The sequence below is a fragment of the Dendrobates tinctorius genome, unplaced genomic scaffold, assembly GCF_039654945.1.
Source record: "Dendrobates tinctorius isolate UK_male_01 unplaced genomic scaffold, ASM3965494v1 ptg000011l, whole genome shotgun sequence".
NCBI lineage: Eukaryota > Metazoa > Chordata > Amphibia > Anura > Dendrobatidae > Dendrobates > Dendrobates tinctorius.
The window spans coordinates 84,302,677-84,317,296 of record NW_027361679.1 but is presented as its reverse complement, the minus strand read 5'-3'; the positions used below and the strand labels follow the sequence as shown (position 1 = coordinate 84,317,296).

Sequence of the window (14,620 nt, the reverse complement as noted above, 5' to 3'; positions counted from 1 at the left end):
GTCAATTTTACTTGCGGATTGTACTTTGAAGCAATATTTACCGTCAAAACAATCTATTACAGCTTGAAGATGCCGCAACTTGTACCGCGCCTTCCCATCAAGACCATGGACAGACTACACAGCTGGGGTTGTGCCCAATGTGGCAAATGCATCGCATGTCCGAATATGGAGAAGGCCAAGGATTTTATTATCTTCAGATGGTAAGAAATATATTATTACACAATCCCAGGTTCCACATGTGCTGTCATATATCAAGCAACATGCCCATGCTTTACAATCTACATAGGCCTTATGACGCGAGCCCTCAGGCTGTGTGCACACGCTGCAGATCCGCAGCGGATTTGGCCGCTGCGGATCCGCAGCAGTTTTTGCTGTGGTGTACAGTGGCATAATATCCTATGGAAAAAAAAAAAAAAAAAAAACGCTGTGCAGACGCTGTGGAGTTTTCCGCGCGGATTTGCTGCGGTTTCAAAACCGCAGAAAGAATTGACATGTCAATTCTTTCTGCGGATTCTGCTGCGGTTTGCTATCTCCTCCATTGTGGAGATGAAAAACCGCAGGGCAAAACCGCAGGCTAATCTGCAGGTAAAACCGCAGGTCTTTTGACCTGCAGATTTACCTGCGGATTTTACAAAATCCGCGCAGCCAAATTCGCAGAGCATTCCGCAGCGTGTGCACATACCCTTAGGGCATGGGAACACATGCGGGATATTATTGCCGCTGCAACAGAGAATGACACTGACCATTTAAAAACCATTCCCAAGCACTTTAAAATGTACCACTCTTGTGATCCCATAAGGCCTCCGGATAAAAAGCATTGACCAAATACAATCGGGTCTTCAAGGTGGAAACCAGAGTTGTCTCCTAACCCAGAAAGAATCCAGATGGATCTGAACCTTACAGATCCATCAACCCCATGGGCTTAAATCAGATTGAGTTTTGCTCTGTTTCTCTGATCACTTCTTCTAAGATTTGTTATTTTGGCATCATAAAATTTAGAAAATATTTTTATTTCAGTTTTTAATTGCTATTGTATGATTTTAACCCTTTTTTTATCTTTTCTCAGCTCGGTTGCAACACATGCACATCCCCGCTATATTGGCGTTCCCTTTATGGCTGCTCCAGATCAGGAAGTTACTAAGGAAGATATTTGGTCTTTCAATTATGGTACATATCCAGGGAACATTCCTGCACTAATAGGGACACTTTAACTTGAAGGATGGTCTTAGATAGTGATGAGCGAGTATACTCGGTGCTCGGGTTTCCCCGAGAATGCTCGGGCGTCTTCCGAGTATTTTGGCGTGCTCAGAGATTTAGTTTTCATCACCTCAGCTGCATGATTTACGGCTGCTAGCCAGCCTGAATACACGTGGGAATTCCCTAACAAACAGGCAATCCTCACATGTATTCAGGCTGGCTAGCAAATCATGCAGCTGCGTTGACAGAAACTAGATCGCTGAGCACGCTAAAATACTCGGAGGTCACCCGAGCATGCTCGGAAAAACCAGAGTAACGAGTATACTCGCTCATCACTAGTCTTGGATATTCTTTCCTATGACTTCAATGCATGTGTTGTTTTTGCACTTTTTTTGTTCCTCACCTTGTATTCATCCTATAATATTTCAAAGCCTTCAGTTCCTACTACAGTAGTAGCCTTTGGCTACCTTGTTGTTTCGCACTGCACCTCCAGTCTTTGCACTAATTCCCATGTCACTTGACAATACAGTTATACTGTCAATTTTTCCGCTCCTCTGGTGATGTGCACATATGCAGCTCACTGTATTGTATTTGCATTGGTGTGCATGATTGCTAATGGTTTTTAATTTATATGTATCTCTGCATGTTCAGATGCACTTTATGTTCTCTTTTATGTATGGGGCCGGTGTGCATAATTGTTGATGTTTATAATCTATATTATTCATATGCACCTTTGGTATGTAACAGATTGACCCCTTCAGAGGAATCTTAGATGATACTGTAATCTGACACGCTGTGATTTTTCCCTGATTGACTCTGTACTATGTTCTCTGAACGCCATAGGCTATGCTTTGCAGTACCTGCTGGTGCGCATGCGCGATGATGTCCAGTTGCTTGGCGACGCTGGCGGCAGCTCTACAGTCAAGCAGGTTGGTTGCATGACTGTGGCTCTGCCGAACGTCACTGTAGCCAACCCCCCACCTCTGATGACGATGCCCTCGGTGACAAAGACTGTGATCCGATGTCAGCACTTCGCACGCAACAGCAGCCTTTCATTATCTTTTTTACAGACAGCTATATGCTGTTTGATTGGACTATCAATAATACTTAAGGGGCTCAAGCTTTCCAAGATTCTACTCCCCTAGAAGAAGGCCCACATGCTGAAGCACAAGTAGGGGAAGTGGCACCGTCGCTTGGCTTAGGTACAGTACGCCTCCATAGCTTAGTTGCACTCTGTATACTCTATCCTCACTATTATGTATGCTCTGCACAGTTTACTTTACTACTCATGAAGGAACGATGCATTGTGCATATAATTATCATGTAATGTTAGTGTCAAATTGTGAGATGCAAGCCAGCTGTATTTAGTCCATGCTACATTGCTTATTGTACACCTTGCCATCTTTTGGCTTCTTGCCAATCATCACCCGCCCATCCTTTTAATCTTTATCCTGTATTTAAATAAAATTTGCATTTTAATGTAGTTCTGTGTGCACATTTTTTTTTATATGCTCCAATACCACAGTAATGCAGTATATAGTTAAATTGTGGTTCTCACATGAAGCGCAACCCATGGCCGAGCTTCACAGGAGGGCCGAGATGGTGGTTACGGTGGCCTTCAGCAGGGGCATTGGCATTATTTAAACGCTGCTGTCAGAGACTGATATCATTCAAATAATTAAATCAGCAGCGATCGGAGTCAGCTTCTGATCAAACAGCTACAGGCAGATGCCGTAACACAGCCATCATCTGCATGGTATGAAGCAGGTCGTTAAAGAAAAATGATGAGAAAAGGGAGTTTATGTAGATTGATAACCATAAGGAAAAAACAATGTATTGGGCAGCTCTACATGATGGCTACATTCTGCATATACGCTTGCAATTGCGCTGTGACATTTCTGCTGCGACACTCTGAGAACTGCCCACAGCAATTAGATCTCAGATCTAACACCGCAATACCCAGTAGAGGACTGTAGGACGAACTCCAATTCAGTTCATCGTTCAGTCACCAGCTGTGTCAGCCATTTCTCCCACACACGAGAGATGACTTTGCTGAGTGCTCATGTATTTTTTATGTAAGCCATCACTAGACATGTCTTGGACCACCTTATCTCTGGGAGACAATATGATTGGCAGTACAAAATCGTATAAATGCCAGATCACCCCCCCGCTCCCCAACAATAAAGTGACCAGGGCTTTTATACTCAAACTATCAGCCGAACGCATCAATATCCGCGGGTGCGGCAGACATTGGTCCAATGTGCATAATGGAACTTAATTCTGAGATCTGATTTTAAGAAATCAGTGGATAATTTGCATATAGGTGGATTATAGGTCTAATATTTTCCATCTTACCTTCAGCTATTGCAGAAAGGAGCAGCTGTTCACCTTTTGAATTCTCTCCGTTGTCAGATCCAACAAGAAAGAGAACCCTGGACCCTTGTGATGATTCGTCAAAACCATACATCTCGGCCATTTCCATACAAATCTGCAGTTTTTCACTGAGAGTTTGTATGATCAGTGTGTCCTTCAAGGATAGGCGATCTGCAAGCAAATCAAACAAATGTTTCATATGTATTATTTTAATCTTGTAATCCAAATGATTAGTAACCAATTAATAATTATATTACCTTGAAGATCCTTTCTCCTAGCAGCACGCTCTGACACTTGTTTTCGCTCTTCATCGGCTTCATTAAGAAACTCTGTCTCTTCATCTGGACAACTGTATGAAACAAACCTCTGTGAGACTATCTAACATAAAATGAAATTATCTATCATCTATGTGTATCACCTTTGTAGGATACTATGAAGATAGGCTGATGTTATAAAAGGAATCGGTCACAGTAGGATCAACCCTCCTGGGAATTCAGGTCACAAGAAGCTGAATAAAATGATACCTGATCATCAGCGAACCGATATCTTATTCTAGAGAAATACACATACTTATATGTAAATGAGCTGTTAAGATATATGAGCCGAAAATGAAATGGAAAATTACCAATCTGAGACATGTAATGACTGTCAGTGTACTCTCCTAATCTACATGTCTCACAATGATAACGTGCTCTTTCATATAAAATAATCTCTGGAGGCAGATTCTCATGCAGATCTATGCCCGGCCTATAGATCTTAACATCTCATTTACAATATAAGAAAAAAAAAAAATAGATATCTCTGGAATAAAACATCAGAACACAGATATTAAGATATCGTTTATTTGACTTCCTGTAACTTGTGACCTGAATGCCCATATAAAATGGCTTAGGAAGGATGATCCTCTTGACAGATGCTGTTTAAAGGCAACCCGTTGCCCAATTCATGCTGCCCTAACAGTGGGCAGCCTGAATCAGATCCTGGTTGCATGATTGCAGCCAAGTGCAACGCAGAGAAAACACAGACTGAAGATCCACCGCTGGCCAGGGACCATAGAGAAAAAAAGACTAGTTTGGAGAAGTCCTTGGTATCCCTCCTTTGCCTGACAGGTCTCATCCATGTGTATACTTAGGAAGGAAAGACCTGTAAATCACCTGGAGCTATGCGGGATGGAGCTGGCTGGGGGTGGTGGCAGATTAATCTCGTCTCTCCCTATGGCAACGAATCTTTAGCAAGTAACTGACGTATTGTTTACTTCACTAATCAATATAATCAATAGTACACCTGAAAATAAGCATCTTTGTAAAAGATCTTATGAAAAATCTGCTTCTTTCTACTCATAAATGGATCTTTTACTATCATGAGTTAAATGTGCAAATTCTGCATTCAATAAAGACAGATTTTTCTATTAATGAGATAGGAGATTATAGTTGTTGCTTTTCAAATTCTTTGGAGTGAGGAGAAGGAGGAACTAGAGGCGGACACAGACCCTCTGCTGCAAGCTCACGTGTATAAGCACTGTTACAGGAGGTATTCCCAATATTTATTATTAATGTCAGGCATGACTATCAATAACCAATATCCGGCTAATACCTCACACCTTCAATTTCTCTGGTTCCTTTTCAATGTACTATATGAAGGGTAACTAAGTCATGTATCAATAAAGGATATTTATTACACACCAGTCTATAGTTATTATACCAAATTAACCCATTAACATTCTATGCAATAAGAGCAACAACACACAATACTAATAGACACGTAAACCCACAATTACCTAATTATATTTCCCACCCACATTATCTGAAAAACCACACACACAAACAAAAACAGCCCACTGGCCTATTACTCGCTATCCCTACGGAGAGCAAAGAGTTAATAACAATGAAGAGTACAAGGGGTTGTAGTGATACTTAGCCCGGATCTTATGGTGAGGCTGCTGGGGTGCTGCTTGGGAGCCATGGGGATGCTTACTGAAGGGCACACCAAGATAAGGGGCTGCGGTATGGAGGAGAGGGGACAGGGCTGAGAGCAGACAGGGCGGCTGAGAGCCAGATGGGGAGTCTAGTGCGGTAGTAGAGCAGAAGCGAGCCGAAAGCAGAGGGGGAGTATAGTGCGGTAGTAGGGCAGAAGCGAGCCGAAAGCAGAGGGGGAGTATAGTGCCGTAGCAGAGCAGAAGTGAGCCGAAAGCAGAGGGGGAGTATAGTGCGGTAGTAGAGCAGAAGCGAGCCGAAAGCAGAGGGGGAGTATAGTGCGGTAGTAGAGCAGGAGTGAGCCAAAAGCAGAGGGGGAGTATAGTGCGGTAGTAGAGCAGAAGCGAGCCGAAAGCAGAGGGGGAGTATAGTGCCGTAGTAGAGCAGAAGTGAGCCGAAAGCAGAGCTGAGGACGCGGAGAGCTGGTGTGGAGCAGAGGCAGAACAGTAGAGGAGCAGGAGAGAGAGCAGTGATGACAGAGGGGCCACGGCTGTTGCACACAGAAAGGCTTCAGGCTGAGGACACGTGGGACTTGAGAAGAAGGGGACAGAAGTGGATGTGACGACGAAAGCAAGAGGAGGGAATTAACCATGTCAGCATATAGTCACAGACAACTGATATTCACGGACAGGTCTTGTCCTGTGTATATCTTATCAGGGGATGTGGAGACATGTGCTGGCGGGGGGAATATGTGACATAGGACATAATATGGGGGAACAGAAGGGATATATTTATTGGGACACTTCCCTTTACAACCACCAACTGCCATTTCCTAGCTCAGTAATGGGAAATCCTGTTTTCACTGAAGACACATTTTAACAGTGATGTATCTTGTGAATGAATGAAAAATACAGGAGAAAGTCGCAGATTTCCTTAATAAGGACATATCATAAAGTTTCTTATTGTCACATGTTTATTTGATTTTTACTAATGATATTATTACTATTTACATGTACTATTGATTTAAAAAAAAAAAATTAAATTAATAGGAACATTTTTTAATACATCCCATAGTAGAACTTTAATTTTTCAAAGATCTATTGATTAAAATGTACTTTGGTCCCAGGACAACCCTTTTAACTAATTGTATTTGACCAACATCTTGCAAACTCCCAAAAGAAAACATTTCTTATAACACAGTACCTCTCCACAGCCCCTCGAATTAACGTCATCCAGGAGTTTCTCTCTTCTTTGGAGGTAGTGTGAATTTCATACATCTCAGGCCCATTTAATGAAGCACTTATGAGGAACATGGCTTTCTCTTCATTTGCCACCTCTCGCACAATCAACTTTTGCAGAGAAATTACAGGTGGTTTAGAATCCTGCAAGGAAATGTTAATGTGATTACCAGAAAACAGGATTTTTAGTTGCTTACCGTAAAATCTGTTTCTCGGAGCCTTCATTGGGGGACACAGGAACCATGGATGTATGCTGCTGCCACTAGGAGGCTGACACTATGCAAATAAGAAAGTTAGCTCCTCCTCTGCAGTATACACCCCGACTGGCGCTCAATTACTCAGTTAGTGAGAAAGCAGTAGGAGAAGCAATAGAATATAAAGTAAACCAACAATTCAACTAGAACTATATTACATAGAACAAAGTACAGAAGTTGAAAGCATGGGAGGGTGCTGTGTCCCCCAATGAAGGCTCAGAGAAACAGATTTTACTGTAAGCAACTAAAAATCCTGTTTTCTCTATCGCTTCATTGGGGGACACAGGAACCATGGGACGTCACAAAGCAGTCCCTGGGGTGGGAAACAAACTTCCATCAGGTCAGCGGACTCACCACCGCCGCCTGCAAGATCCTTCTTCCTAGGCTGGCATCCGCCGAAGCGTAGGTGTGGACCTTGTAAAATTTTACAAAGGTGTGAACAGAGGACCAGGTTGCAGCTTTACAAAGCTGCATCACAGAAGCCCTGTGGTGCACCACCCAGGATGCGCCCACTGTCCGAGTGGAGTGAGCCTTAATCCCAGAAGGGGGGACTCTGTTCTTTATCCGGTAAGCCTCTAAGATAGCCGATCTGATCCAGCGAGCAATAGTCGCCTTTGAGGCCGACAGGCCTTTTCGAGCCCCATCTGGGATGACGAAAAGAGAATCTGTCTTCCTGAACGCATCGGTTCTAGCCAAGTAGACCTTCGTCGCCCTGACCAGGTCCAGTCTGTTCAAGGAGCGTTCCCGGGGATGAACTGGAGCCGGGCAGAAGGAAGGTAGAACGATGTCTTCATTCAAGTGGAAAGCAGATACCACCTTGGGAAGAAAGGACGGCGGAGGCCGTAGAACAACTTTATCTTGGTGAATCACTAAAAAAAGGAGGTTGACAAGAAAGAGCTGCCAACTCCGAGACATGTCGGATGGAAGTAATGGCCACTAGAAAGGCCACTTTCCAAGAGAGAAGAGATAGAGAAACCTCCTTGAGAGGCTCAAAGGGGGAACACCTTGTAGAGCCTCTAGGACTAAATTGAGATCCCAGGGATCCACTGGAGCCCGATACGGATGAACTGCATGGGCCGCCCCTTGTAAAAAGGTTTTTACCTGCGGCCAAGAGGATAGCGTCTTCTGGAAAAGAATTAAAAGCGCCAAAACTTGCCCCTTTAGAGAACTAAGGGCCAGACGCCCGTCCAGGCCTACCTGGAGGAATGCTAGAATAGAAGGGAGCGAGAAAGACATTGGCGGAACGCGATTGGACTCACACCAACGAAAATATGCCTTCCACGTTCTAGAGTATTTTTTTTTAAGACGAAGGCTTCCTAGCCCGAATCATTGTGAGAATTACCCGATCTGAAAACCCTGACTCTTTCAGTACCGCGGTCTCAATGGCCACGCCGTCAAATTGAGCAACCGAGAATTGGGGTGGTAAATCGAACCCTGAGACAGCAGATCTGGTCTGTCTGGAAGTGTCCAAGGAGCGTCCGCGAGAAGGTTGACGATGTCCGCGAACCAAGACCTTCTGGACCAACCCGGTGCGATGAGGATGACCGGTACCCCTTCTGCCTTGATCTTCTTCAACAGCTTGGGAAGAAGAGGAAGAGGAGGGAACAGACAGGGGAACGCGAACTGTGACCAAGGAATGGTCAGAGCATCGGCGCCCACCGCGAGGGGATCGCGGGCCCTGGATACGAACCGTGGAACTTTATTGTTCAGACGGGACGCCATCAGATCCACGTCCGGAGTACCCCAACGAAGGCAAATCTGTTGGAAGAATTCCTGATGAAGGGACCATTCCCCTGCCGCGAGGCCTTTGCGGCTGAGAAAATAGGCGGCCTCGTTTTCCACACCCGGAATGTGTACGGTGGATATCGCTGGGACTGACATTTCTGCCCAATTAAGTATCTTGGATACCTCGGCCAACGCTGAGAAACTCCGAGTCCCTCCCTGGTGATTGATATATGCCACCGCTGTGGCATTGTCCGTCTGAATCCGGATTGGCAGACCTTTGAGCAGCTTGTCCTAATGAATCAGGGACAGGAAAATAGCCCGTATCTCTAGGACGTTGATCGGAAGAGTCGCTTCCTGCCTTGACCAACGGTCCTGTACTGTGAGATGGCGAAACACTGCGCCCCAGCCCAGAAGACTGGCGTCTGTCGTCACCACTTGCCAATCTACCGGAAGGAACGATCGGCCCTGGGCGATAAGAGATGTTAGCCACCAATTGAGGGACAGCTTGACCTGAAATAAGAGTCGAATTGGAAGAACCAGTGAGGAGACAGACTTGTTCCACTGCGACAGAATGGCCGGTGAAGCGGTCTTGAGTGTAATTGGGCGAAGGGAATCGCCTCCGACGCTGCAACCATCCTCCCTAGAACTCTCATGGCTGATCGGAGGGAAATGAGTCGGGGGCCCTGAAGCAAACGAACATCCCGCCGAAGAGTTACTCTCTTGTTGTCGGGAAGGAAGACCTTTGCCTGACGAGTGTCGAAAAGGATGCCTAGAAACACAAGGCGCTGTGTTGGAACTAGGCAGGACTTTTCTGTGTCCGAATCGAGCAAGAGTGTCGCATACAATGGTCAGACTTTCGAGAGCCTGGGGCAAGGATGGAGCTTTGATGAGGATGTCGTCGAAGTACGGGAAGAGCACGAGACCTCTGATCCTCAAAATGGCCATCAACGCTGCCATGATTTTTGTAAAAACCCTGGGGGCGGTGGCGAGCCCGAACGGCAGGGCGACAAACTGAAAGTGATCCTGATGTATCGCGAAACGCAGGAATTTTTGATGACCCCCGGAAGATTGGGACATGTAGCTAGGCGTCTGGAATGTCTATGGAGCACAGGAATTCTTGTGCCTCCATGGAAGCGATTACTGAACGAAGGGACTCCATCCTGAAATGTCGCAGACGGACCCTTTTGTTCAGTAGTTTTAAGTCCAGAATGGGCCAAACCGTGCCTCCTTTTATCGGCACTACAAACAGGTTCGAATAGACACCCGTGAATCGCTCTTTTTCTGGTACTGGAACAATCACTCCCGACTTGAGAAGAGAGTCAATGGCTGTAAAGAAAAACGCTACCAAGGCGGTGTCTTTCGGGGGTCGGGATTCGAAGAATCGATCCCAGGGACGAGAAACAAATTCTATTTTGTATCCAGAAGATACAACTTCCCTGACCCAAGCGTCTTCCACCGAGGCAAGCCATACGTCCCTGAAGCCAAGAAGACGGTCACCCACCTGGGAGTATGCTCCGGTGTTCTGATTCCAGTCATGCGGAGGAAGATCTTCCAGGTCTAGGTCTGGTAGATCTACCCTGGGAAGAATGAGATCGCCAGGAAGGAGTGGGCCTAAAGGAGACTCTTTTCTTATCTTGGCGCGGTTGAGGCCTCTGCTGGTGGGAAGACGTATCTGCTGTCGTGAAGCGACGAAAGGGCCGAAACTGACGTTTCGGAGGAGGTCGACGAGATTTTGACTGGGGAAGAAGGGAGCTTGTGCCCCCAGTGACATCCTTAATGATCTGGTCCAGCCTATCGCCGAAAAGACGCGATCCTTGAAACGGTAAACTGGTGAGGGACTTTGATGATAAGTCCGCTTGCCAAGCCTTAAGCCAAACTGTGCGCCTAATAGCCACAAAGTTGCTTGATGCCTGAAGTGCGCAGGATGCGGCATCCAGGGAGGCCGAGACGAAATATTCGCCTTCATGCAAAATTTGGTCGGCGAAATCCGCCAGCTGCTCTGGCTGGTCTCTAACCAAAATGCCTTGGCGGAGGTCCTTAGCCCATTTCGCTATGGCCTTAGAAGCCCAAGTAGAAGCGAAGGCCGGGCTTAGAATAGAAGATGCCTCTTCGAAGGCTGACTTAGCAAAGGATTCTATGACTCTGTCATTAGTGTCTGCTAAAGATGCTCCCCCAGAAAACGGAAGGACCGTGCTGTTAGATAGTCTTGAAACCGGAGGGTCCACGGTCGGTGAAGCTGACCAGCCTGCAATGAGTTCCGGCGAGAAAGGATATAACACCCCAAGGCGTTTTCCTCTTTGAAAACGCCTGGTCAGATTTTCTCTCTCTCTGGAAAGAATTTTCTGGAACTCCGAATGATGAGCGAAGACCTTGGAAGGTGGTTTCGACCGTCTGAAAGAAACCTACTGGTCCGCAGGTTCTGCCGGAGAATCTTTGATATTGAAGGAATGGTTAATCGCTGCAATGAGGCTCTGAACTATATCCCTCATATCAGCGATTTGGTCCGAGTCCAGCTCCAAAACATCCTCAGAGGGTCCATCCGAGAAAGTCTCGCCTGGCTCAGGGGAGGAAGATCTTGATAAGGGAGGCTGTTTGGACGGACTATGGGGCGATGCGGAACGGGAAGAGGAACCCGACCGGTGCTCCAGTCTGGCTCTTTTGTGGCTAATATTAACAGGCTCGACCGGAGCATCCTGTGACCTGCTGGGTCCTGCAGAAGTCTGTAGTGGCAACTTATCCAGTACAGACACCAAGGTCTGGGACACCTTGGTGAGATCTGCCACAGATTGAGACAGAGAGGAAGCCCACCCTGGGATAGGGGCCTCAACTTCACTCGGGACAACCGGGGGCTCCTGGGCGGTGGGTTCAGTGGGCTTGCTGCAGTCCTGACAGAGGGGAGAGGACTGACCTGATGGAAACTTGCGCTTGCAAGAAGAACATGCAAAATGACCTACTATCACAGAGGAAGAAGCAGAGCGAATTGGTTTAGAATTAGACATTATGAGCTAACCCACTAACAGTGCCAGACGGTTAGGGGACGGAGAGCTGAGGAGGGTGTCAGTCTGCAGCGCAGAGCTACTCACGGAACCTGTGAACACAGCACACTGAAGCGGAGACGAGCAGCTCACGGGTTGAGGAAAAACTGTGAGGTAAAAAACGCGCTCCTGAATGCTGTGGGCCGGAATCAGCTCACCAGAGAGGAGGGCGGAGCTAACCGCTCTGTTAGGAGCATAAGAAAACTCCACTCCCTCCTATACTGGGAGGAGTGGGCGGGCCCCTGCAACGCCTCTAACCCTCAGAGAAGCGGTGGGCGGCGCCAGACGGGCGGGACTGTTCCTCAGAAGAAAAAGCCCGCCTGAAAATGGGGGCGTGGCATCCCCTCAGAACTAGGCCCGAACTGAAGCAGAGGCCTGGATTAGAAACGGCGGCTGCCGAAGAGCGCGGGGCGGCGCGGAGGTCTAAAGAGAACGGCAGTTTTGCGGCGCTGGCGCTGAGAACGCTAAATACAGGTAATGCCGCTTAAGGAAGCTTGCCCGTTCCCCACCGCCCAGGTGGATTACTATCATGGGAAGGAGAGAGGGGTTCAGCCTGCTGATACTTACCCTCCTGCAGTCCTGATTTACCCCATTTCCAGTTGCAGACCGTGTCTCCATCCACCGACAGGCACTGGTAGGCGAGTGGGTGAGAGACAGAAGGCGAACACGCATACGTGTTCCTGGCCGGTAGAGATATGAGGATACGGGGTGGCAGTACAAGCTGTACTCATCGTCTCTTTGTGGGAGTAAAGATGTGACTATTCACTCTGTATCCCTCCGGAACCTGTAAAGAAGCGACGCACACTGAGGTAGATAAGGGTCTAATGAAAGACCCGTTTCCACCTCCTACTGATACTAAGCTAAACTGAGTAACTGAGCGCCAGTCGGTGGGGTGTATACTGCGGAGGAGGAGCTAACTTTCTTATTTGCATAGTGTCAGTCTCCTAGTGGCAGCAGCATACACCCATGGTTCCTGTGTCCCCCAATGAAGCGATAGCGAAATAGAAGCCCTACAGTTTTACTGAGTACAGCAGGCCTTGGAGACATTAGATTCAGAAGTCTTCCCGTAACTCGGTAATAAAGACGAGCATCCATTACTTTGTAAGAATGGGAAGGCTTCGAGAAGAGACAGATCCCAAGTCTGAATAATGATTATTAGAACAATTATAAGTCAGTAAAAGTTCTTCATGGAACATATGAGTAATCCCAAATGTTTTTAGAGAAGGGCCAAATAATAGTTAGCCCGCTTATGTTCAAATTGAGATAAAACAAGGCTTCTGAACATGAGTTCAAAAAGACATGCCTAGAGGTTTACTATTGAAAACCTAATACACATTTTCAGTGTTGGCAATTGGTTGTCAATTTTCTTTCCAAGAATAATCATTTTAAAGGGGATGTCTGCTAACAGAGCACATGGACAGGCATTCATGTTGTAGACCACTACATTAAATAAGGAGGAGCAGCAATGCAATTCAATGCAGCAATCATTACAATAATAATACGGTAAAAAAATATATAGTAATAAATATATAAATTATATACTTTTTTAATGTATTTTGTGGTGCCCTTAAGGGACCTGAACCTACAATTGTCTTATTACTTGTATGGTATACAGCAGTATAAGCATATAATTTATAATAAACGTTTGAATCACCCTCCCCCCATTAAAAATTAATGAAAAGACAAATAACTACACATGGGGTATTTCCACGTTCCTAAGGCTAAGTGTACACGTTGCGGAATTCCTGCCGTAACTTCCGCGGTATTCCGGAATTCCATTCCTCCGGAAAATCGCATTTTAAATTCCCGCGATTTTCCCGCGGAAAAACTAGCGATTTGCAAGCGTAATTAGCTTGCAGAATGCTAGCGTTTTCCAAGCGATCTGTAGCATCGCTTGGAGAACGGATTGACAGGTTGGTCACACTCGTCAAACATACGTAGTGTTTGACGAGTGTGACCAACTTTTTACTATTGAGGCTGCCTATGCGGAATCAGTAGTATAAAGATCTAATATTAAAAATAATTTTTAAAAAATCAGGTTATATTCACCTTCCGACGTCCCGCGCAGCGTCCCCAGGCCTCCGCGATGCTCCCGTTCCCAGTAATGCCACGCGAGACCTTTGAGGACGTCGCAGTCTCAAGATACTGTAGCGATCTCGTGAGGAATAGGGACCGCTACAGTATCGTGAGACCGCGACGTCATCAAAGGTCTCGCAAGGCAATACTGGGAACGGGAGCATCGCTGAGGCCCGGGAAGGCTGCACGGGATGCTGGAAGGTGAATATAACCCGATTTTTTATTTTAATTCTATTTTTAACAGGGATATGGTACCTACAGCCCGGAGGACAGTCTCCTCTCCTCCACCCCTTGGATACCATCTGCAAATGTTCTGCTTACTTTTCGCATGGTAGGCACAGCCACATGCGGAATGTAAGCAGAACAATGCATTCCTATGTGGGTGGAATGCCCACAATTCTGCAAAATTAATGAGCATGCTGCGTTTTTTTCTGCGATGCGATTCCACCGCGGGAAAATCCACAGCATTAGCGGAATCCCATAGGAATGCATGGGATGCTGGGTTTTTTTGCGTTTTCGCGGCAAAAACGCGTGTTAAAAACCACCGCAAAAATGCGAAAAAACCGTGACGTGTGAACGCAGCCTAAAAGTTCAACCTATCAAAATATAAAATTAATCAAGCCAATCAGTAAAAAGTGTAATGAGGGTAAAATGAAGGAGGGCAGTGGTATGACAATGAGGAGGAAAAACAGGGATTTCTTACAGGCACTGTACTCCCCGGAGCCTAGAAGAAATCATTAGCATAAAGAAATAAAATACGATTTCTCCACTACAAGACCATTAATATGAGACGTACAGGTAGGACTAGT

General features: G+C 46.2%; 1 protein-coding gene across 3 annotated transcripts in view; it reads right to left on the bottom strand.

The window, feature by feature from the left end:
• ARHGEF18 (Rho/Rac guanine nucleotide exchange factor 18) overlaps positions 1-14,620 on the bottom strand; it is a 194,077-nt gene that overhangs the window by 32,921 nt on the left and 146,536 nt on the right. For all 3 annotated transcript variants that reach the window (XM_073544082.1, XM_073544064.1, XM_073544073.1), the window contains 3 exons: positions 6,687-6,865; positions 3,828-3,919; positions 3,553-3,741 (listed from right to left, as the gene is read on the bottom strand). In XM_073544082.1, the coding sequence (XP_073400183.1) occupies positions 3,553-3,741; positions 3,828-3,919; positions 6,687-6,865 (460 nt within the window). The remainder of the gene's footprint in view (positions 1-3,552; positions 3,742-3,827; positions 3,920-6,686; positions 6,866-14,620) is intronic.